This window comes from Phaethon aethereus, assembly GCF_964289735.1.
Source record: "Phaethon aethereus genome assembly, chromosome: 3".
NCBI lineage: Eukaryota > Metazoa > Chordata > Aves > Phaethontiformes > Phaethontidae > Phaethon > Phaethon aethereus.
This window is the reverse complement of record NC_138576.1, coordinates 97,314,488-97,337,403: the sequence shown is the minus strand read 5'-3', so window position 1 is coordinate 97,337,403 and position 22,916 is coordinate 97,314,488. Positions and strand designations below refer to the sequence as shown.

General features: G+C 42.9%; 1 protein-coding gene across 1 annotated transcript in view; it reads left to right on the top strand.

Moving 5' to 3' along the window:
• Nucleotides 1–1,166: 1,166 nt before the first annotated feature.
• Nucleotides 1,167–22,916, top strand: part of LRFN2 (leucine rich repeat and fibronectin type III domain containing 2) — a gene marked incomplete at both ends in the record, with an annotated part of 39,274 nt that continues 17,524 nt past the window's right edge. Inside the window, one exon of the mRNA XM_081998298.1 lies at nucleotides 1,167–2,539. Within this exon, the coding sequence (XP_081854424.1) occupies nucleotides 1,167–2,539 (1,373 nt within the window). The remainder of the gene's footprint in view (nucleotides 2,540–22,916) is intronic.

The window sequence follows — 22,916 nt, the reverse complement described above, 5'->3', positions numbered from 1 at the left end:
GGTTAAAAATTAAAGATCTGCCCATTCCTCAGCACTCCATGATAGCAAGGTCTGGGCAAGGGAGAGGCAGAAAGAAAACAAGTTTACGTATGTCTTGCACATGTGGGAAGGTCATGTAAGAAGATATTCCTAAACCTGAAGCAGGGCTGCAACTTCTCCCAACCACAACTGGCCCTCTGAGTCAGCCTGTAAATACATTTTGTTTATTCTTCAAAGACACATACCTTACAGCTCAAGCTGGAAAAGCACATGAGAGCTGAAAAAAAAAAGGAAGATAATGGTGCAAAGACAAATGTGCAGGATGCAAGAGAGGGCCATGGACAGAGGTGAGAACCATGCTGTCACTACAACAGAAAGGATTGCAGCATGAAAGCATAAGGGTGTGAGAAAGCTTGCCAGCAGCCTAAGGTAACACAGGTTTCCCCTGCATCTCTTCCCTTTGGAAGTTGGTGATGTCATCCTTCATATAGGTTGGCTGAGCGTAGGGTGAATCCAGGTGACAATTATGCAAGCGATTTCTGCTTCCTGTGCTGCCTAAAATGAATTTTATTATGGGTGGGCAAGTGAAGTGACTTGCCCCAGGACTGGCCAGATAATTACATGGTCATTACTAACCAGATTACTGAAGGGTAAATATGCAGTTATTTTTATCCATAAAATCAGCTCTTTCAACCCTAAGACTAATTCCACATTATTATGCAGCAGTATGTAATTACTATAAGACAGCTTCTACACTCAAAGAAGCAGGCACTATTCCAAATGAAATCTTTCAGGGTTTTAAGTAAGCCATGGAATCTGAAGGCAGGATTTCTCCTCTACCAGCTACCGTATAAAAATTATAAAACTGTAACTAGAAAATAGGCAGTCACAAGACCCTATTACCAGGCATAAACACTAACAATTCCTATACCATTCAGATTTGGAACCAAACCCACTTTTTTTTTTCTTTTTTTAGAAAGAAATGCTTTATGTGGAGAGACATGTTGCTATAACTTTCCTATTCCAGAGTGCTGATCGCCTTAGGTGTGACTCTTGAGAGGAGGCACTGCGAAGTCTCTCTAGGGGTAGATATTAGGTAAAACATAAGAGGGAAGGTACTATACCATAACTGCTGATGTTCCTTGTAACTCTTTTCATTTCTTGCAGGTACTGTTGCGTGATTTACCATGGAAAAATTGCTCTGCAGCATCCTGGTGTTTGGAATGGCTGTTATGGTCAACGCTTGTCCCAAATATTGCGTCTGTCAGAACCTGTCTGAATCTCTGGGGACTTTGTGTCCCTCCAAGGGTCTCCTATTTGTACCGCTAGACATAGATCGAAGGACGGTTGAACTCCGACTTGGGGGCAACTTTATTATTAATATCAGCCGACAGGATTTTGCCAATATGTCTGGACTTGTTGACCTTACTTTGTCCAGAAACACCATCAGTTACATACAGCCCTACTCTTTTACTGACTTGGAGAGCCTTCGCTCTCTACATCTGGATAGTAACAGGCTGCCTGACATTGGAGAGGATATTTTGAGAGGCTTAATTAACCTTCAGCATTTGATTTTAAACAACAACCAGCTAAGCAGCATCTCTGATGAAGCTTTTGAGGATTTTTTGCTGACATTGGAAGACTTAGACCTTTCCTACAATAACCTCCGAAGCATTCCATGGGAATCTATAAGGAAGATGATAAACTTGCACCAGCTCAGTTTGGATCATAACCTGATAGATTATATTACAGAGGGGACGTTTGCAGATCTTCAGAAATTGGCCAGATTGGATCTAACATCCAACAGACTTCAGAAGCTCCCCCCTGACCCTATATTTGCCAGATCTCAAGTAATTCCATTAACTGTCACCCCATTTTCTCCACCTTTGTCTCTCAGCTTTGGGGGCAACCCACTGCATTGCAACTGTGAGCTACTGTGGTTAAGGCGACTTGACAGAGATGATGATATGGAAACTTGTGCTTCTCCTCCAGGTCTAAAGGGAAGGTACTTCTGGTATGTACGGGAGGAAGAATTTGTTTGTGAGCCTCCTCTTATTACACAACATACTCACAAGTTGCTGGTTTTAGAAGGGCAAACTGCCACACTGAAATGCAAAGCCATTGGGGATCCCACCCCCATCATTCATTGGGTGACCCCTGATGACCGTCTCATTGGCAACTCTTCGAGAACAGCTGTCTATGACAATGGCACCTTAGATATCCTCATCACCACCTCCAAGGATTACGGGACTTTCACATGCATAGCAGCCAATGCTGCTGGAGAGTCCACTGCAACAATTGAGCTCTCAATTGTTCAGCTCCCCCATCTCAGCAACAGCACAGGCCGAGCAGCCCAACCAAAATCCAGACTCTCGGACATCACCAGCTCCAGTAAGTCTAATCGTGGAGAAACAAAAGGCTCACCAGAAAGAGCTGTCCTGGTGTCAGATGTGACCACTACCTCAGCTTTGGTCAAGTGGACGGTGAGCAAGTCAGCCCCTCGGGTAAAAATGTATCAGCTGCAGTATAATTGCTCGGATGATGAAGTCCTGATCTACAGGTAAATGCAATTGCTGTCTTGTCTTCTGATGATGGCAGGGGGAGAAAAGCAGGAAGTTTTTTATTCTTAGGTCACTGATTTGACTTTGTATTGAGGTAACACTGCCACTGCCACCAGTTACATTAGTGGTATCTGATAAATTTGCATTGTGTCTGTCAGTTATCTGTTCATCACTTTTCTGTCTAAGTAAGTCATACATTACAAATATCTACAGTATTCTTTCTCTAACAACAGTTGTTTTCAGTAAAATTTCCAGTTTAGGAAAAAAAAGCACCGCAGTTGGTAACCTCCTTACTAGGCTTAACAAAGAAAGAAAAACTTGATGGTCTTGAAGTCAGAAGTTTCCCTTTCCACCTCCTGTAGGTGGGATTGAAACATACTACTGAGAGAGGAAGCGACGTGGGAGGAAGTTTGTGCTGTCTACCCGTAACACAGGCTCTAATTATTCCCTGATTCAAGATTCCGGGTTGTTAGCAAGAGGTTTTTCACTTATATGATAAAGCTCATTTCTTACTTCACTAACATCTGTTTTACACAACTATAATGGCTGACAACTTTGGAGTATTTAATGTTTTATACCATATTAAATGCAAGAAGAGATAGAGATAATTTCAAAAGCAAGCTCTAAATGTTCATTATGCTGCTCCAGTTCTACAACTCCTCCAACTTTTAACGATGTAAAGCAAGAGTTGCTCTTGCAGTGAACCTAACTGTAAAAAAGAAAGAAGCAATAAATGTTAGGGATTAAAAATGGGTAAGAAACTGCTTAACAGTACAGGAAAACAATGTTACTGCTTTTTGCTTCTGTCTTTGAAGAATGATTGATCTAGTATGTTCATGCTAGTGATGAACCTCTAGAAAACATCCTTTCCTGCCTTTCTATTTCAGAGGCAGCAGTATCAGATGTACTGAGTTGAAGTCTGTTTTTGGATACATGTGATCTACCAGCAAAGTCAGAATCTCAGGGCAAAGTAGAACCAAACACATAACTCCTGTAGCTTTACAAGCATCCTGAAGCCAGTGGAGAAAAATTGGATCTGGTAGAAGAATAACAGGATTTGGGTTTTGGCTATAATTTTAGAGCAATCTCTGGCCTAAACATTGCCAAAGCCATTGATTTCCATAGTAGACCTGAGGTTACTATCTGCTGGCCTGCAAACTGGTCTGCTGGCTCCTTCTCCTACTGCCTGCAGTGAGACCTGAGGCACCAGTCAAGTCATGGTACTCAGCCTCTAGATCCCAGAACAGACCTTGCTATTTTCTTCTTTACCATTGAGTAGTTCTCTTTAACATGAGAAAGTCAAAATGAGTAGTAAATGCTCATGTGATGTTTTTCTCTCACTCTTCTTCTACAATGAAATCTAATTTTAAAGTTGTTTTCAGAACCGAATGTTTAGTTGACAAGGACAACATTTTGTGCCAGAAATACTTTTATCTCTATCAGTTGTAGAACAGAAATAATAAACTGATTTATTTAATTGCTACAAATTTAGCCACTCTTTGCCAAAAGAAGAAATATCGACAAGCAAGTCCAAAGAACATCATTTTAAAAGGATATTTATTCAAATACTGAAAAAAATCTGAGGAAATTCAGTTCTGTTCACTTCCATTCCTCAATTATAAAAATAAATTGAAATAATTGAATCAATTAGCAGGTGCAAGTTATTTGCCTTGCTCTTCCTAATGCACTGTGGAGCCGGTGTGTTAGCTTTGGGACTTGCAACTATGTGGAGTTAAGTAGAATGAACGGATAAAGATAAAACTAAGTCATGATAAAGTAATAGGAATAGAATGAAAGAAAATATGCTAGTGTCAGTTTTTCCTAAGGCAAATCTTTGGGTGAAAAACTCCACAGTATTTAAGACCTTGAGCCCCGTAGAAGTCTGAAAAAATACTCTGAAGGGTGTGTATAGTTGTAGGACACCATACAGTGAATTTAGCCCAGTGAACAGGAATATCCCTGCAACCAGAAAGAGACGTTAGTGGAGGTTGTTGGGTGTTGGAAGTGATTGGATGTATCGATTTGCTGAGGAGGAGGATGGTCAGGGTAAATAGAATAAACTGCGGAAGACATGCAGTCAAGTAGCTGGAGGGGTGAGAACTGGGTGGTGTGGGAAGGCATGAGAGAAAGATGTCATCTTGCCAGCCTGGTCTGGAGGAACAACTGGCTGTCAAGGTGTCAGGCAGCCCTAAATTCTTATCTTGTCCCCACTGCTGCCTCTCAGTGAGGTTTTGGCTCTTTGTTGCTTTACTTGATTGTGGCTCAGAAGCACAGTGAGGACAGTGCTATTCCCATAAATTTCCCATTGGGGCTTTTTGAGGATTCATTGATGATGCATAGCTCTTTTCATTCACAGCCCTCAAAAGCACTTCACCAAAGAAAACAAATTTTATTTCTCTACATTTTGCACCAGGGAAAAATGAAGCATAGGAAGATGAAGTGAATTGTCCAGTATCTAAGAGTTAATCAGTGGCACTCATAATATCAAAACCAGCTCTTATGACTTTCAGCCAGGGAAACACTCAGTCCCTTAGAGTTAATTAACTAAAGCTGTTTTGTTTTAATTGGTCAGATGCATGTCACTGCAATGAGCATGTAGAAAAACCTAAGGGAAAAGGATTTCTACAGTGTTCTGCTCTATAAAATGCTGTGTATGTGTTAAATGGGATGTGATACTGCTTAGCTGCTAAAATGATGGGCATTTAATATATTTTAAGATACATTGGTATGCCAGGACTGAGGCACACCGGCTGTGCTCAGCTTGAAGGAGTTCTGTCTCACTAGTAAGAAATGGTGTATGCACAAAAGACAAAACTTTGCTGCATTATCTGCTAAGAATTTTTCATTAATATTGAACTCATAGTGAAAGAGTAAAAGCAGAAGTTCTTCCCTCCCCATTGATATTAACATCAATAACCAGGACACCAGTCCCATTCTTGCTTCCATCCCAGCTGTGGTTTTCTATTTGCAGGAGCTGCAGATGGTGCAAAGGAGACTGCAATGGGGTGCAATGGCTCCATGAAAATTCAAAGTTGTGGGAGATAGTGGCAGGTGCTGTCTGTTGGGCCTCCTGATTTCACTGAGCTGAAATAGTATCAGAATCTGAAGTTTGGCTCTGGATACACCAGTGCCATCATAATGAGGATTAGCAGGAGGAGCACTGTTTGTCTGCTTTCCCCATCTGACCTTGCCTTGTACTTGTTGTCTCAGGGCCATGGCTGAAGATAGCAGCAGGTTTTTACCGTTTTCAATGCATTCAGGATGCCTATTTCTGATATTGATCTAATGAGCAGGTCCTGGATCAGCACTCTGTTCCACACGGCTTCCCAGAGTGAGAGGAGAAGCTAGAAGGAAGGGAGTGATAGCTTGCGCAAATGTCTCAAAGATGCAGCTTGGTCAATGTCATCTTGCAAAGACAACTGCCCCTATTGGCACCAAATCAATAACTTGAGGCTGCTCAGATGTGACATGCTATATTATCTTTTCCACATCATTGACAGAAGGGAATGTTCCCTCTTTAATGGAGCACGCATTTAACTCTTAGTGGTATCTCAGAGCTTCTTTTTTGTGCCTTGACCTGTGCTCATATCGAAAAGATTGTACAACAGGAGGCTGCGCTGGAGTCATGTGTCACACACAGGTACTGGTATATGTGTTCTCCCAATGGGCTCTTGCTCTGACTTGTCCTTGCTCCGTTTTTAGTAATCCTTCTGTCAAGATAATATTGTTTCACTTGGAAGAGAACCAGGATTCCTCTCTTCCTAGGCAGAGTGAAAGGAAAGCTTGTTTTGCCTTTTTGGTCCGTGGGGGGTTTTTTACTTGCTTTTCTTGTTTGTTTTTTTTCTTGTTTTGTATTTTTTCCCTTTTCTGATTTATGTTGTTTATTCATTCTGACTTTTCTTTCCTCTTCACTCTCCTTAACTGTCCTATTCATCGTTGTGCCGTTCAAACCCATGCTACCCTGGATGCTGAAAATGGAAATTGTTGGTAATGTTATGAAGCCACATCATGGCCAGCAGGTGCCACAGAGAGAGGATAATAAATTGCTATCTATAACTTCTGTTCATATACACAGGTTATGAGAACAGGCCCTTTTAAAGTGGAAATTAAAATTTCACTGAGAACTGCAAGTAATTTTTTTTAACTACTGTCACATAATAAGGTCCCTTGGCTGGCACATGTAGCCATGGTTCATGCTGCTGTGATCCAGTAAGCTGGATATACATGGGCACAGATAGGATACACCCACGAGTGCTGAGGGATCTGGACTGATATCAGTGCAAGGCCATTAACTTTGAACAGTCATGGCACTTGGGAAAGATACCTGAGGACTGGAGGAAACCAGGTATCACTCCTGTCTTCAAAATAGTCAAGAAGGAAGACCCAGGGAACTACAGGCCAGTCAGCGTCACCTCAGTCCCTGGGAAGGTGATGGAGCAACTAATCCTGGGAAAAATTTCCAGGAACATGATGGACAAGAAAGTGATTGGGAGTCACCAGCATGGATTCACAGAGTCATGCTTGACAAACTTGATAACCTCTTATGATAAAATAACTAGGTTGGTAGACAGGGCGAGAGCAGTAGATGTCTACATTGACTTCATTAAGGTTTTTGACACTGTCTCATAAGATCCTTGTAGAGAAATTGATGAAGTATGGGCTAGATGAGCAGTGAGGTGGATTTAAAGCTAAGCAAACAGCTGAGCCAGGAGGACTGTTATCAGTAGCGTGAGGTCTAATTGGAGACCAATAACTAGCAGTATACCCCAAGAGTCAATACTGGTCCACAACCTATTTAACATCTGAGCCTATTTAATATCTTCATTAATGACCTGTACGATGGCGCAAAGTGTACCGTCAGCAATTTTGCTGATGACACAAGACTGAGGAGTGGCTGAAAGACCAGTGTCATGCTGTCATCTAGAGGGACCTCGACAGGCTGGAGAAAGGGACTGAGAGGAACCCCATGGTATTCAGCCAAAGAAAAATCTAATTCCTGCCCCTGAGGAGGAATAACCCCATGCACCAGATATGCCACCTGGCTAGGAAGCAGTTTTGCAGAAAGGAGCCTGGGGGTCCTGGTGGACACGAGATTGAACATGAGCCAGCAGTGTACCCTTGCCGTAGAGAAGGCTAGTGGTATCCTGGACTGCATTAGGAGGAGTATTGCCAGAAGGTCGAGGAAGGTGATCCTTCTCCTCCACTTAGAACTGGTGAGGCCACACCTGAAGTACTGTGTCCGCTTCTGGTTTCTCAGTACAAGAGAGACATGGACCTACTAGAGAGTGTCCAGCAAAGAGCCACTAACATGATTAAGGAACCAGTGCACAGGTTCCGCATCGCACATATAAAGAAAGGTTGAGACACTTGCAACTGTTCAGCCTGGAGAAGAGAAAGCTCAGGGGTGAACTCATCAGTGTGTACAAATATCTGAAGGCAGGGTGTAAGAAGACAGAGTCAGTTTTTTTTCAGTGATGCCCAGTGTCAGGACAAGAGGCATCATCTGAAGGTGCACAGGAGGTTCCACGTGAACATCAGGAAATACTTTTTTACTGTGAGGGTGACTGAGTGCTGGCACAAGTGGCCATGGGAGGTGGTGGAGTCTCCATTCTTGTAGATATTCAAAAGCCTTCTGAACACAGTCCTGGGCAACTGGGTCTAGGTGGCCCTGCTTGAGCAGGGGGAGTGGACAAGATGACCTCCAGAGGTTCCTTATGACCTCAACCATTCTTTGATTCTATAATCCTGGGTGCCACTCAGGTGGGCACTTCTTTTGATACTGTGAGCTAATCACTGAAGAAAAGATATTTGTAACTGTCCCTCTAGAAAAGTACAATACAATTTGCAAAGGCCAGAGCCAACTGAAATTGGGTATGCTGCTTGGACAATTACGTGGGTTTTAATGCAGCAGCTTTTCCATTCTTTCATTCTTCTCTGTAATATAAATCACTCTTAAACACACACAATGACAGTAACTGTGTATTGTACCCATCATTTTCAGCCAAGACCAGAAATTTTTTACAAAATGCATAACTGAAAATCACTTCTTATCTGAAAGAAAAACATTCAGGAAGAGTAAGCAATGTCCAACAGACAAAGGGATGGAAGAAAACCAGAGGTCTGCAAAGCAATGTCTGTCCTTAGACTCAGGGTTAAAGGAGCAAACACTAGGAGACCGGCTCTACCATAGACAACCTACCTGCTCCTGGGAAGGTTAAGAGTACATTTTTCTCAGTCTAGGCTCTCCTTTCAAAAGTGTTTTAGATATTTAAGAGCATCAGGTTTATGGTCAGTGCAACTTAGGCACTGACATACTTAATTCATTTTGAATAAGGCATTGAACTGAAATATAAAAATTTGGAAAACAGTATCTTTGGGCCTCAGTTTCCCATCTGTAACCTGGGGTGAGAGCATTATCAGAAAATATGGTGGAACCAGGAGCCTACATAAATGAATAGGGAGACTGTTGCTTTGAAGTAATTGTGTGGTCTGCAGCAACAGGGATAGTCATGAATGATTAAGATGGAGCATTACATAACTGCAACACTTGAATTCAAATAGGACATCTGGGACAGAGATTGTGTCTTTTTTTTATGTGTAGAGCACCCTACATGATGTGGGACCAAATCTCAGTTTTGGCCATTGGGCATTGGTATAATATATAAATTCACCACTATTTCAAAAGATGAATAAATCTGCAAGTGTTTTGTAGAACTTCCCAGGTCATATTGAGCCTGCTGGCTGTGTTTTGAATTAAAGCAATGATGCAGCCACTTAAAAATGTGCATCTGAAGTGCGACACTGCCACTAGATTTATGAGAGATTTAGGTCGCTTTTATTTTGTGGTATTTTGTACTAAGAGTAATAAAAACAACCTTACAGATTAAGAATTATTGTAGCACTACGGTCTCCCTAGCTTGTAAATTCAGCACTGGAAAAAAAATTTTTATACATTTCTGAAAGCTTATTTTTTCCATATGTGTTTTATGTAGCAGGCAGTCTGAGCATTAAAATATGAATAAATGGCTCCACATCTCCAGTCTATTTAAACAATGGTGCCATGGATTTGATTACTTAAAGAATATAATAATTTATTTACATTTACACAGCTCCTTTTATTGCAAGTGCTTTACAGACTGGCTGAACAGAGATCACTCCGTCAACCACTGCTATCCTGTCACTTTTCAGTTAAATCTTAGCTACAGTTTGGCAGTCAGGTGATAGTGCAACTCCATTTTATGGGCAAAAAATAACTTCAGCATTTGCACTTATGGGTACTTTAACCTAGGTAGGAAGTAATTAACTGAGTTTGAATTTCTCACAGCATAGTGGGATAAATATACCCATGAACTCTTCTAGGCAATTGCATGTCAATAAGAAAATATTGCTGCAAACTTTAGAAATACCTGAGTTGTGTGAGGATGTCCTCTCAAACAGCTGTGCCACACCGAACACCAAGTCATGCATCCGAGGGGATGCTGCTGTCTAGATTGCTAATGCTTCTTGCAATGAAAGCCTGTTGTGTGGAGGTTTACCAGGTAAAGATTGAAAACAGAGGAAGCCCTGCCCTGTTGTGTTAGGGCAAATGATCTCAACAGTCTGATGCTGTAGTGAAGCATGATTATATTATTGTTTTTTTTTTTCTGAGGAAAATTAGAAATACATAGTTCTGGTAATTTTAGAAAAGGCAGAGGATTAATTTATTCCTAAAGGCCTGAACATCTATCCTTACTCATGATTTCGACAGTGGGTTCATATAGATGAAGACTTATGGGTAAATGCCCGCCACTCTTCTACCCCTTTTTCAGTTCCACCCTTGTCTCCAACCTGGCTAGGCACTGACCTTCCTCCATGTCTCACAGCTGGTGCAAAAACTCCCCCTCAACTTCAATATGTGAGCTGAGCTATTCCGCTTGCGCTGTAACCAGGATACAAAATTTGATTTGGTCAAAGCATTTATATATTTAAATACTGAATAAAACAACCATTAGGAAAAAGGACGTCACATGAAGACATTAATCACCATGAATTAATCATTTGTATTTGACAGGTTGAGACAGAAACTGTATAAAAATAAAAATGTGAAGTCACAGTACCAATGGGAAGCAAAATATATATAAGCGAAGCAGGGGAAAGTCTGGCTTGAATGTTTGGTACTTCAGGTCATCTGAGACTGGTTTGCTGCAGTAGTGTGCATTGACGTCTAGAGAACCCTCAGCATGTGCAGGCTTGCTGAAAGGCATCAGACATAATGAAGAAGCTGCTTCACAGAAGCACATATTCTGGGACTATGGGGTCTTATTTGCCTCTACTGAAAAAAATTTAATCTCTTTTTGTTTTGTCTCTCTTAATGGGACAAGTACAGGGACAAAAAGTATTTTAGAGTTGTTTTTTGTTTGCTTGTGCTTGTTATTTTCTTTTTTCTTTTTTCCCTTTGCAATATGAGAAATCGTTGAAGAATAAGAGAGAAAAAGCAGTGAAAATGACAAAAATTTCATGTATTGCCAGATAATGAAGTGGAAAATAGATAAAATACAAAATAAATATAAAAAAAATATTAAATTAAGCAAGAATTAAAGAAAAGTAAATGTACATCCTAGTATTGTCACTAAAGTCAACCTAGATTACTGTGACAAACTGTCATCCACCTGATGCTTGTACAGAAACTAACGAGAAATCCATTGGTCAGAGCCAGCCCAGCTCATCATGAGCAAAGGCAGTCCATGCAGACACTACCCAGACCAATATTTTCTTGCTTGATAACTGCCACAGAAAGGCAAAATACTAACGGCCGTTTATCCCTACAGGAGATATGTCCCCCCGAGGCGAGTCTGCGAAAAGTACGTGAGGGCACGTGAGAGGGCTCTGGTGTTACTGCCCACGCCGCAGTGCCCCAGCAGGGCGGAGAAGGGCAGGACAGCATCTTCCGCCGGCTTGGAGGCATTCCCTTTTCCTTCAAAGTTTAAAAACTGTCAGAAAACATTTAGCGAGGTGTATGAAGAGTTTGTGTGCTAATGCTCTACCCCTGAGCTCTGCCTCAGGGGCTGAAGAATACAAAGGCGAAGAGCCTGATTCTCGCCTCAGCCCCTGCTGTGCTGGGAAGTAACCCCACCACAGCCAGCGGTGTTGCACGGGGTGGAAAGGAGATCAGAATCGGTTTTCAGCATAAGACAGCAGTAGTCCCGTTTTATCCCTGCTGCTAATTATTTATTTAGCTCATCAAAGGCTGAGCATGTGTACTTGAGGGGAATTTGGGATGAGCTAACGCTTGCCCATAACATCTGCCACATCCCCTCTGTTAGCTGCTCCAAACTCAAATGCCAGCAGCTGCCCCCACCCCTCATTGCAATAACCAGCTAGACACTTGATGCCAAAATGAAGTATTGAAATAAGATTTTGATTAGGTTTCAGGTAAGTCAACAATTAGATGTCTAAATGAAAAGTTTTAACATATTCAGATTCACACCGTTCCTGAATATTAAGAAGCCAGCACACAGCTGCACAGTTACCACTATCTTTCCTATTTTAAATCTAGGGCATACTTATAGCAGTTCATGTCCTGCTCTGTGCAAAAAAACTGTTGCTGACTGCTTAACAGTAACAACCTCCCATGTCATTCGTAGTCATTCAAAGTAATAATAGGGCTGATAGCTACAAATGTTAACTGATCAAATGTTTGACTGAAGGCTTGACTCAAAGCCCTCAGAAATGAGTGGCCACCATTAACTCTGATGGTCTCGGGTTCATCCTGAAAATCTTGCATTTTAGGGATTGCCACTAATTTCTAGAGAGGCAGAGGGAGGAAGAAGGTTAACTAGTTTGCCCAAGGTAATTCAGTAAGCCTGTGGAAGAAACAACATGCCTACAGAATCACAGCAGGGAGTAGTCCTGATTTAGTTTTCAACGTATTCCTAATAAAGTCCTTCCTCACATTTTACATTTCAAATTTTATAATTTCCCCTCATAATGTCATGATGTGGGGAGAAAATACAGCATTCTTGGTGTTGTTACTGTTGTTAAATACAGGTTTTAAATTGGTTTGACTTGGGAAAGGCATCTTCAATAGTATCAAACTCGGATCAGGGCTTCACTGTAAGCATATACCTATACAACAGAGGTGTGTCGTCTCCATAAAGGAATAGCGAAAACATTGAGGCTAGATTTCCTCCATAGTTTGTATATGTAGTGCACCTTGAAAGCACCCAAGATGCTCCACTTGATGTCTGAATTTTCACTTCTTCAGGTGGTGCCTGCAGCAGGTTCCCAATACACCTTGTCTCTCCAGTGCTGATCCGTCGAGTTGCAGGTGGTGTCGGAGATCCCTTCCTCATTTTGGGTCACAGCTACTGACATCTGGGTCCTTTTAAGAGACATGGAAAAAGTACTAGTTACCACAGAGCATGACTCCTAGCCTTTCTAAATCTGTATCTGAGAACCTCCTCCCTTCACTTCACCCTTCGTTTTAACTGAGACACCAGCAATCCAGGTAATCTCCAGACTACTAAGAAACCTTCTTCAAGAGTGGAGACCCTGTAACAAAAGTAGTGGCTGAAAACTACCTGCTTGAAGGAGAGGATGGTTTATTTTTATCTACAGGGTTTTTTTTGCAAAAGAGTTATAAATACAAAATAAAAGCTTATAAGTATATTGTATTCCTAAAACATATTGTGTTCCTAAAATTTGCCTTGCCAGTTTGAGATCATTCTGCTTAGCTTAGCTCCCACTTGCTCACGCGCAGGCTCCAGGCTGTGGGTAGGTGAGACAGGGTGCCTTGACAGCTCCTGCCTCCCCAGCCATCTGACACCCTACCCCGTACAGCTCCCCCGTTTCAAAGCTGTCTTTGTTTCAGATTTTTGGTAGAAGGGTCTTGGAGGAGAGTGCCTGTTCCTCCTGCAGCAGGGTCCTGATACTCCTTGTCTCTCAAGTGCTGACCAGTTGAATTAGGACTGTGGGCATTGTTTTGGGGTTCATGTAAGAAATTATGTGTAATTTTTTATGTAGGACTGTTTTATCTATCAAATCCATGAGACAGGACAAGAAGGATGTCAGGGGCAGAATAAATCAAAGTTACAAACACAGTCAAAATCTAGTGCCTTATTTCACTGCTGTAGCTGCAGTCTCACCTATCTAATTGCTTGTTCCGGACTGTTTATGATACCCTCTCTCTTTCATACCAGGCTTTCTGCTTGTATGCTTAGGTTGTTTTCAGAAAAACTGTACTTTTTTGTACAATGATTGCACTGGTTAACCCTAAAGTATGATAGCAATGATACAGCTTGTTTCCTTGGAGAAATGACTTAAGACTCATCCTTTGAAAAATACAGAACCAAAAAAGGCACAGCACTGGAAAAATAAAAAAGAAGAATACGCAAGACTAAATAAATTATATAGTAAGTTTTCATTAGCTTTAGCTCTTACAAGCCTGGTTATTTTTGGATTTGCCTACTAGACAGATTTTCTAAGCAAAAGATACGCACTCAAAGTGAGGAAAAATCATTCTTTTCAGGTGATCCAGTTCAAGGTGAATGCAAAATTTGTTTCTGATTTAAACCTGTTTTGAGGCACTAGTTGAGTTGTTGATGGTGAGTAGTCTTTGTATTAATGCTCTGGTCAGGGAAAGACGAAAGAGGAGGATTTCAGACAGGCTGAGGAACTTAAAACTTGGGGCAGAAATCAGATTCCTGCTCCATGTAATTTTTTGAGCGTTGTACTTGTTGATTTTCAATGAAGGCTTGTACTACAAGAAAGTAATTTATCCTTTTTTTGTTCTTAAAAGAGCACAGGAAAATGTAGCTCAAATTTGCAACAGCAAAGAAAGAAAATGTGAGGTAATGGATGTCTTTGGAAACATGATATGGGTTATTTCGTTGTCATATTACCCTTTTTGCCCACACATGTCTTGTTTTACGGTCTAATATGAGGGCAGCACAGACATGTAACCTGTAATCCATAATAATCTGTAATACGGCCGAGCACAAAGGTAATCCAGTCCTGGCTGAGGATAACAGGCTGGTACTGCAAACGAAAGAAGCCTTGAAAATACAATGCAATTGAGAAACTCCTGTGTTTAAAAGGAAACGTTCTGATTTCCATAGCAGAGAAAAAGCAGCCCAGCCAGCAGGCTGACCCGCCCTCTGCCACAGCCCTCCTGGTGTCCCAGACTCACAGTGTGACCCTATGAGGTCCCAGAGCATTTGACGGGAATCCCACAAGGCGACGCTGCCCAGGAAGGGAACGGGAATTGGCTGCGGCCTTTGGCCGAGGGCACGGTAGAGTGGAAGCAAAATCACCTGCGTGCCACAGCGACAGAGAGGGCCGGGCTGGTGCTGGGCAGGGGAGCGAGACACTTAGTCTGGCATCCTCGGACGGGAGAGGGCTCATCCACGAGGCCGCAGCCGTGCTCTAGGGTGGCTGAAAAATCCCTGTGGACAGCAAGGTAAGGCTGTACCATAACCCCCTTCTGTTCAGCTGCTCCTGGTTTACAGATTCATTCATTTGCAGAGATGAACAGTTTGAGACAGCCAGCACTAGGTGTGAATTTGTGCTGAATTTGCCCATCTGTCCTCCCTTCCCCTTGCATCATTTTGAATTTGCCTAGGTTTAAATTTTTTAAGATATATATTACCTCATCATTTACTTCATTTTGACAAGAAAACAAGTAAAAAAGCTGTTTGCTCAACCCGAAACTTTTTTTTATTATTATCTACTTGTTTATTTAATCGGCTTGGATTGCGGAATGGTTTCTTATGTAGATAGCCCAAACCGTGCTCTGAATTCTTCTCAGAGTGGGGATTGCACAGGCAGTCGCTGCCCGGTAGCCATATGGGCAGCTGACAGCATCAAGGCACCCCACCAGCAGCTCTGTCATCTGGCAGATTGCCTCAGAGAGTCCGGCTTGATGAGTCCGTCCTCCTGCCAGCGCTGGGAGGGTGGGGGACGCCTGCGCCCCTTCTCCAGAAGGATGCTGCAGGACGAGAAGGGTACATGGCAGCGACCGCTGAGACTCCCCGCACGTTGTACTGCAGAGCTGGGACGGCAGAGTCCGAGCGAACTTCAGTCTTCCTAATTTGACTATGCAGAGGCAGAACTTCATCTTGGTTACTCTGGGGCAAGGATGGGTCCCTCGCCTGGTGCCCAGCGTTCTCGGCATGCCGAGAGTCACAGCCTGGGAGCATCATGGGGAGGAATCGGGCAGTGCTGCCAAAGTTTGGCAACAGGAGAGGGGAGGAGGAATGAAGGTAACTGGTTTGAAACTGGCCCATCTCTCTGCGCCTCTTCCCTTTCATTCCTAAATGGGAGCCAGATATTCACCAAAGCTGAGTATCCTCAGGGAAGGGAGGGGAGCCAAGGGGACCCCTGCTCCTCTCCTCCACCCGTTGGCCTTCGTGGCCTCCTCTGGTTCCTGCGTCAGTCAGCGATGCAGCAGTGCCTTGCTCTCCGAGCCGTCGGGAGGAGGAACGGCCGCCGTGGGAGGAGGCGGCTTCAGAGTCTCCTGCCCAGGGCCTCGCGGCGCCCGGGGCGGCCGCGGCCGCTGCCGCAGGCTGCTGGCGGAGCAGAGGCCGGTGCCAGCCCCACCTTCTCTGGGCAGCACCGGGCAAGCCTCCCGCGCGCCCGCGGCACTAGCGATGCTGCGACCTCTCTGCCGGAAAAAGAGCGCCGAAGTACCTCCGGTAGGAGCCTGGCTTTTGGACGATTTGTTGAGGGAGATGAGCAACGTCGAGGACACAGGGCTGCATGTATGGCTGGTAGTTTAAATGCTGTTTTCTTTCTGCGGGGACACTAACACTTTTTATGAGGTGACGGGCTGTTTGCAAGGGGAAGGGTGGGATAGACTCGTGCCAGCGAAGAGCGTTAACAAGAGCCTGGGGGACTGCAACAGCCCCACTTCAGCACCTTTGTAGGACAGCCGGTTGGAGTGGGATGAAGAGGTGGTGTGACCTTGTGCTATACAAACTGCCTAATGGAAGCGTAGGAGGTTTTAGCTGTTTGTTTTTTTCCCCTCACTAAAACATAATGTTGCTGTTTGTTTCACCTTTCCTCTTTGTTTTCCCCATCCAGGCTCTCTCATGGTAGATAATTATATTGGCTGTGGTTTAATTAGCTAATTATGCCACAGCTAGAGTATTTTTCAGAATAGATCCTTTTATTTAGTTGTTCTTAAACACCTCCCATTTGGGTTTTCTCCTATAATTTTCTTTGTATCTCGTTGTGTGGTAGCACAGGTGTTTATAACTGGTTTCACAGGGGTTTATGAATATGCTAGTCATCCAAGTGGAGCAAAAGGCATAGCACGTTGGAGGGCAGAGATGGCATACTCCTGGGACTGGCACACTGACTTAAAACTTCCTGCAAATTTTAGTTGTTATTTTGGCTGTAGTGTAGAAAATAATAATAATGATATAGCTTTACTCCGGAAAAAGTGAATTTAACCTTCATATTAACACCTTTAAAGGATGCATTTTATCTAGCAAGTATAAGGGGGTTTTTTTGATTTGGCCTTTGCATCTCCAAACAACCAAACAAAAAATCTCTTTTCCTTAGCAGGCTTAGTGTGTCGGTATATAAATCTTGCTGCGGTTGCTAGCTGTACTGTAGGCAAAGATTTAGATGCTCACTGAGGTGCTGAACTAGAGATTACAGGTGAATGGAATCAAAGCTGTCTGGTCTTTCTTGAAAAACCCAAAGACGACAAGGAGTAGCATAGAGAAGCAGGCAAGGAGAGCTTCTCCTTGGCCTGATTAGCACACACAGTGGTAAGGTTTATGTTGCTGTGATGTGGAATTGTAATGTGTGTTTTTTCCAGTGGTGTCTAACTCCAGCAAAGTTCTACATCTTCCTGTCCAAATCCATATCAGCTTGTAGTGGTGGTGGCTGATACTTCTCCATTCCTTTGCTATTTCATTTAGAGTCCATTTAGAGTCACTAGATGTTCAACTATCGAAGTTGGTGTTGAGCAAAGTCTTAGTAAGACTTTTTGCTGTCTCACTGCTTTCGCTGTGTGTATGTAGGGTTGTGCTGTAGACAACTTTCTTCTTCCTTCTTTTTTGGCACCCCTTGGGTGTGGCTAGTCACAGTAACAAGGCAAGGACACTGATGACACATTTGGAAACTGGAATTTGCTATCAATTTAGTCAGGGTTGCGCTCTAGCTCAAGGTGACCAAGCTGTGACCATACAGCTGCATGGTGCTGGGAAGTTTTCAGCTTTGGTAGTCATCATGGGGACCCACCTCCTGACAGTTTACTGGTCCCCATACCTTCCCAGTCAAGTCTAGATTAACATGCTTGCTAACCTTCACGTCCATCAGCTAGTGAAACTGTATATGACTGCACTAAGTTAAAACCTGTTTTCTACCCCTCTTTATGTGTTTTCGGTCCAGAAGCTTTCCATGTTTTTAGGGAAGCAAAGGGAGCACAGGAAAGTCCATAGAAGCAGAGTTTTTCTTCCTACTTAGAGAAAGACCCTGAGGACATGATCTGCAAGAGTCTTCAAATCACAGTGTATTCCCGGTTTCTGCCATTTTCCTCTCTTCTGCTTAATCCTGGTTAAGCTTGTTGATGACAAGGAGGCATATACTCAAAAGAACTGCAAGCTGCTTTTCAAAGCGGGTCACATTTAGTAGTTCCCAAACTAGAGATGTTATCTTGGGCAAATTTTGAAGCTAGTGCTTCAGATTACCCAAAGCAAAACTTAATCTGCTGTATGATGGGACAGAACCACGAAGTAATTGATTTCTCCTTACCTTGAACAAGGAGCAGGTTTTAAAACTAATTTAAAAAAACCCAAAAAACAACTTGGTCTCACAGTCATTGCAACTACACAAGCCACACTACTTGGTCCCACAGTCATTGCAGCAGCATGCAACATCTGTCTAGCACACCCTCCAACCACCTGCCTCTGCAATGGCTATGAAGAAACAAACCGTATATCAGCTCAGTTTTATTTTCTAGCCCTGTTTAAAATGGAACAAACCCTGGAATATCTGTCTCATGGGAAATTCCAATATTACAACATCTGTTTCTGTCAAGAATCAGGCTGAAAATTCTCCGTAACAGTTGCTTTGTTTGCTTGTGGAAAGAAAACTTAAAAAGTATGTAATTTGGAAATGTGGAACTATTGCTATCAATCTCTTTGTGGATGTTACAGCTTTGGGAGTGACAGCCCTATCCCCACCATGCATGATGCCCCTGGGGGGCTTATTCTCCTCCGGGAAGCAAAGCACTCTAAATTCATCACGTTCACTTTGCTCTCTATCCCCTTGCCGCAGAGATCTTCCTTCCCCACACATTGTCCCTGCTTTCAGCCCCTGCCAGGGGCGAAGGGGTGGTCGGGGTGCACAAGGAGAAGGGGCCGCTGTCTGTGGGAAAGGAGCAGAGGACATGGTGGGGGAGCAGAGCGAGGGCTGGAAGCAGAACACCCCTCACAGGTGCCAGGGAGAGGAAGAGCGTTGTGGTTCCCCACAGCTTTAGCTTTAGTTTTAATTTTCCTGACAAGACACAAGAAAAAAATGGATCTAGCAGAAACCCCTATTTTAACACCACAAATGTGTTTCGTTTGAAGTATCTGACCAGCTTTGCCATCAGAATACCAAGGTTTGACTAGATGCATCTAGTGGTAGCACCTGTAAGAGCTTTGAATGCACGGCCCGAGAGACACCCAACTAACGCAATATGCTTGTGCACTTTACAAAAGCTCCCTCAGGGAGGGTATGATTTGGTGTGGCTGATGAAACCTTCTGCCGGACAGAAACCAAACGGCTCTGCCTTAGGCAGCCGCAGCTGCAGGAGCCGAAAACCTCCAGCTGCAGCTCGTGTCCTGGGAGCCATCGCAGTTTTCCATCGTTCTCCGAGACTAGCAACAGGTACCACACTTGTCCCACGCCAGCTGCACCTTCCCCACTAAGGTTTGCCCTTCGGTGAAACAATAAGGCCCTCTTATGTTTTCAGATGTTTTGCTCAATTTTGAGTACATGGTGTTTTGTCTTTTTCCACTTTTTGCAGTGACAGCGCAGCTTACCAGGTGACAGGCATTGCTGTTTATCCGCAGTGCTGTCTCTTACATGTTTTAACGACAGTTCGAAAAGGCAGAGAGCTGCGCAATGTTTAGGTAAAGGCAGAGGAATGAAGATGGAGGATACAATATGAGAAAGGTGACATAAGTGAACACATAAAAAGGTGCATGAAGGCCAAGGGATAAATTTGGGGGAAAAAAAAAATCTTTATTTTTCCTCCCCCTCTCCCTTCTCAAATATTAATTAAATGTAACTTTGCTTCATGCAATCCCTGTTTCTATTCATTTTCTTCCCCTATGATTTTGCTACAAATCAAGAGCTGAGTAGAGCTAAACTATTAAGTCGCAACAGACCATCTGTTGGGACTGAGTCCTCTTTTTCCACTTCTGATTTAATCCATGACCAGACTGAGGTTTCTTCAGCTTTATTTTCTGTTCAGAATTACCAAGCTGGAGGTTTTGTGAGACTTTTTGCTAGTTAGTGTAAATATGAGAGCTACGACTTTTGACATTTCTGTGCAGAGATTTTTATATTTAAATGTTTCTCTTAGATAAATCATTTGGGATTGTGTTTTATGATCCCTGGCTTGATTGGCTGCTTATCCTTATGCTCTCTCTTCTCACCCCACTATTTTGAGATACCTTTTATGCTAACCATTATTTTACTGAGCACAGGTAGGTGAGTATATACTTAGGACACAGTTTTTTCAGTCAGTATAGCATGTTCCTGATACATGTATCTAACATATACAAAATGGCAACTACACTTGAGATAATCAGAGGTGGAAGCAACCTGCCGTGAGGACTCAGAGATAAGAAATGCAATATTGCTTTCAAGGATGGGTTAAAACACACAATTCTCTCAAAATTCAGTACTTTCTCAACTCCAGCACAAGGGTAACATGAGGTGCTTTCTGTTGCTGTAGAGCAGCACAGAACAGAAGCAGAACAGTCTTTTCTGTGGGTTCCAGCCTATTTTGCATCCTCAGAAGCTATGGAAATTTCACTGCTGTTCAATAAGATTTGGATAAGCTCCAAAAATTTTGTGGATACTGACAATTCAAAAAAAAATTCAAGCTTTTCTTAATTACGTCATTGCTAATTCTAAATATCTATAGGTAGAACAACTCAGAAAATCGTAGAACTTTTTCCTGCCAAATTAGAACTTTTTCCTGCCAAATGAAAAGTGAAATTATACAACATGTAAGAAAAATACGTAGGAAATGATATTCTATTCCATTAAAATTTTAAAGGCTTTCACTGAAAACAAGCCATAAAAAAAAGGTTCTTAAGTTCTGCTTTTGAAAATGTATAGCTGAAAAGGCTAATTTTTTTTTCTTGAACCTGTGAACACTCTTATTAAAAATAAAAGATGCAAATAAAACTACTTCATTTAATTTATTTTTTTTTAAATAAACCACAGCTTCTGACAACTACAGGAGACTTTTCTGTTAGGAGTCCAGAAAAGCTTTGCTAAACTTCAAAGCAGAACTTTACGGTGTGTAGCGGAGAGTTCCTGCGGTATAGCACTTTGGAAATCTCACATGCCTTCTCTTTTGTTTACGAAATAGCTGAGTGTAGTTGTCAGCCTACACACACAGACTGCCTGGCTCCCCAGGAGAGGTTTCCGTACCACCTAGTTTAGACTAGGTGATTGCAGAGGCAGCTGAAGGAGGGCTGCTCTTCCTCCTCTCCAGCTTCAGCACGCGGTCGGAGCGGAGTGACAGCCACTTTCCCTTTCCCTGGGGCTCACGTCTCAGCTGGGCCCATGGGCTGGACGCACCACAGCCCCAGGCAGCAGGGCTGGCCCCCTTGTTGCCAGGATGGGGGAAGACTCTGTATCTCCATAGTGGTAGATTTTGAGCTCTGGCCAGCCAGGAAGGTGGAGCTTTTAGTGGCTGAGCCATTTTTAAATGGGGCAGGAGCCTGAACATAGTCCAGCTCCATCTGATACACGAATTTGTTCTACAGAGCTATCAGAAATAAAAACTCCTGGTGGCTAAAATTGGCAGATATCTCCCCAAACGATGTGACTGATACACTACTCCCACAGGCAGTCCTTTTGAAGGCTGCCTCGTGATGTTATTATAGAGCTGCTTTTGGAATAAGTCGTGTGCTTCAGGATGCGCTTCCCAGCACAACTGCAAGTTAAATGACTGCTGTAGGTGCAGACACAGTGTCCAATAAGCCATGTCTGACATTTTCTTCCTGCAAAGTGAACAACAGTGAGCAGAGTACAGAAGGTGACAATAACCAGCCTTAAATTACTTCACTGATTTTTCCTATTGGTGATGTGGCTTTCCCCTTCTTGTGTTACATGCACATATTAATCTGAAAACTATAGCCTGACTTGTGAGTTTCCTAGAGAGCTGGAAATTTTTTGCTGGCTTGGAAGGATTTATGGGTTTATCTGTTCCGGGGATGCTCCATCATTCTCAAATGCTGAAGCTTTGAGTGAGTTACGGCCCTGAGGATAGTGAAATGCAACTATTAATCATTGGCAGCAATGGGATACCCTCCATGGGCATCATGTGCAATTGTCAGTAGATCACAGAACCGTTGACCTTGAGTGGAGAAAAGTAAAGGATAAAGGTCATCTTTATTTCATCCACACAACAAAAGTTTTGAAAATGGCTTGTTATGAAACCATTAAAGAGCTGCTGCTCAAACCCCTTGGGCTGAATGGTACTGGCATTCCTCCACAGACTTTCTGATTATCAAAGTGACAGTAGAGGCACCTTAGGACTGAGTAGTACTGTAGAAACTGTAACTAACAGGCTAAGCTTGAAAGATACTGGGTTTATGTTCTGTGTTCGTGTGGTCCTGTGACCCTCAGAAAAATTTTCTAAGTGTTTGGGGTTTTTCTCTGTCTCTTTTAATAGTGATAATAACACATAGAAGTACCTCACAGTCACAGGGACATTTCAAGTGGAAGTGGCTGGATACAAAACAAATGACCTACCTCTGGACACTCCAGAACTGGCTTTAAATACTTGGGACTACCTTCTTTTTTCTTTTACACATGGAATGTCATAGTTTTCCTTTTCCCATGGTCCCTTTGCATTCCCTTCAATTTCAGCTAGTTGTCCTACATCTTTTCCCATAAATAAACTCTGTATACTTGATTTCATGTTTATCATGGCCTTGGGCAGATTGCCGGTGGCCGCTGGGGCTTTCCCAAACCTATCCCTCAATCATTTCATGAGGAGCCATTGGCTATTTAGCAAATCATCTTGGTCAGTAACAGACCATCCATCACCCATGACATTATTCTTTCTATTCCAAATCTCCACAAGTCCTGCCCTCCACCCCCAAGTATAGAAGCTCATAGCACCCTCTGAATGTTACAAAAACAAAATCCACAAGT